Source organism: Endocarpon pusillum (assembly GCF_000464535.1).
Source record: "Endocarpon pusillum Z07020 unplaced genomic scaffold scaffold1898, whole genome shotgun sequence".
In the NCBI taxonomy this organism is placed as follows: Eukaryota; Fungi; Ascomycota; class Eurotiomycetes; order Verrucariales; family Verrucariaceae; genus Endocarpon; species Endocarpon pusillum.
In genome coordinates, this window is record NW_006916095.1 from 33,429 (window position 1) to 35,593 (window position 2,165).

At 45.4% G+C, this 2,165-nt stretch overlaps 1 protein-coding gene across 1 annotated transcript; it reads right to left on the minus strand.

The window, feature by feature from the left end:
* Positions 1 to 430: 430 nt before the first annotated feature.
* Positions 431 to 1,790, minus strand: EPUS_09158 (uncharacterized protein; the record flags this gene model as incomplete). Its single annotated transcript, XM_007803030.1, has 2 exons — positions 431 to 1,063; positions 1,599 to 1,790. 2 exons carry the CDS (start codon positions 1,788 to 1,790, stop codon positions 431 to 433), a joined length of 825 nt encoding a protein of 274 aa, XP_007801221.1.
* Between the last annotated feature and the right edge of the window lie 375 nt (positions 1,791 to 2,165).

Genomic DNA, 2,165 nt, shown 5'->3' on the forward strand with positions numbered 1-2,165 from the left:
CCTGATTCATTAACTATAAGGTCTGATTCGAATGCGTTAATCTGGTCAGTCATGTAAGCGGTTGCTCCACTATCACAAATCCAGTTAGAAGAACTAGGATTGGATTGGGATGCTATTAGAGATATCTCATCTAGACGAAGAGAGGATACTAGCGTAGAATTTTCATCGACATTAGCCGAAGGGCCCGGGGTTGTCTCGGGGCAGCCAGATTCGACAGCCAGATTCGATTTCTGCGGATTCGGCGTGTCGGCGTTTTGGGGCTTGGCAATATAAACGCCACCAAAATTTGGCGGGGAATTTATCACTCAAACCCCCCCATATGACTCTATGAAGTATCTATCAGAGTGCTGTTCAACCAGAGTTGTTATGAGACCTATTGCCTATTTGAGACTCTCTATACATTCTATGGCGTTGCATCTAGTATTTGGGCCTATTTGCCTCGTTTCGGCTGATTCTGCTTGCCCTCGTGCATAGCCTTATAGTCCAGGGTAGGTCCTCTAGACCGTTTTGGCCGTGCATTCGTCTGTAACAGGGCAGGAGCTGTGGAGGCAGGTAGAACGAATGGATCCTCCTCCTCCTCCTCCTCCTCCTCCTGCTGGGGCGTAGACAAGCTATCCTCGAACGGTAGCGGCGTTGCCCTGGTAACTGACTCCTCCGGAGGCGGCGGCGGCGGCGTTGCTCTGATGAGAATCTCATCCTGTTGCCCTGCTATATCAGCAACGTCTCTAGGACCAAACTGGGGCATCTGCACTTGAGTAGAAGCGCTCCGAGTCATATTAATAGCAAGTTGGTCTCTCTCTCGCAGTCTCTGCTCACGCTCACGAGCGTTGAGCTCTCTAGCAGCTATTTCAGCCCCTGTGAGCCCTCTAGCGTTAGCCTTGCCATGAGCCGCTTTACGTACCCATTTCTGCTTTGGTACAGGTAAAGGGTAGGCCACAGGGACCCCACGACCCTCATACGCAGCCTGCGCAAGACCTAATATCCTCCTATCATTTTGAGCTATTTCGTCATCAATATAGGCTTGATCTGTACTAGATAGAGCGTCTCTAAGTACAAGGAGATGCTGCCTTACAGAGATGTGTTAGCGACGTTGTAGAGATAAATAGTTAGTCTCTTATATCTCTGTATTATTAGCCTCTTGATTTGTTAGTATCTAGTCACTAAATCAAATAATAAGGCTATTAATTCACTATTAAGGGTGTATTAATGACTTAAGGATAGGCTAACTACTCTTAATAATAGAGAATAAATAATGTTTGCAGGGTAAATACTATTAAAGAAGTAACTAATACTAACACTATTTATTATCTAGAGCCTCTTAATTAGCAGCTATATTCTTAACTAACTCTTACTTGTTAGCAAGCTTATTAAGGGCAAATAGAAATTTCGTTAAATAGAAATCAAAATGCAGCTTTATCACATTATAACTGACGTGGGCAGTTTTTGAGGATAGAGATAACTGTATTAACAAGTCGTTTGACGGATTGTTCAAGGGATAGCTGGCCATTAGTCATCACACGGAGAACTGAATGATAGCCCTCTGATCGAGAGCTTGAGGTACAACCGAGATTCATATACTTATCTGTATAGTGATATACCACTCGCTCCTCTTTTGGTACCCAGATTTCGCGTATATACTTCTTCTCAGCAGGCCGTAGCTCCTCTATGAGCTTTTTACAGTTGTCCTCAAGCTCCTGCGCAGTTGCGCTCTTGATATAGATCCAGCAGAGATCGCTCAAAATATCCACCTCATCCTTTTTGTATCCTGAAGTTCTGAACCTTTTCTTCATGGCCTCAATAGCATGCCAGTCGCAGCTCTTTGTAATACGGCTCTAGGCAGCGCCTCAGGGAGAGCAGAAATCAAGCCACCAGCTTGGTCGCTAATAACAACTTGACAAGGAGGGATATTATCCTCGGATTTGAAGCATTCGCGAGTAAGGCAATCGAAGAAGAATTTGAACGACTCCTTGCTCTCTGAGGGGCAATAGCTGAGCGCCACAGGGAAGGTTGACCCTGAATTCGTTATACCAACAGCGGCAAGGAGAGGGAGGCGAAGTTCATTCGTATTGAAGGTACCGTCAATAACAAGAACTTGATCGGCGACGAATTTCTGAGCTGCGAGAAGCTGTTTTGGATGAGCAAACCAGATTTGAGTAAGTCGCTGA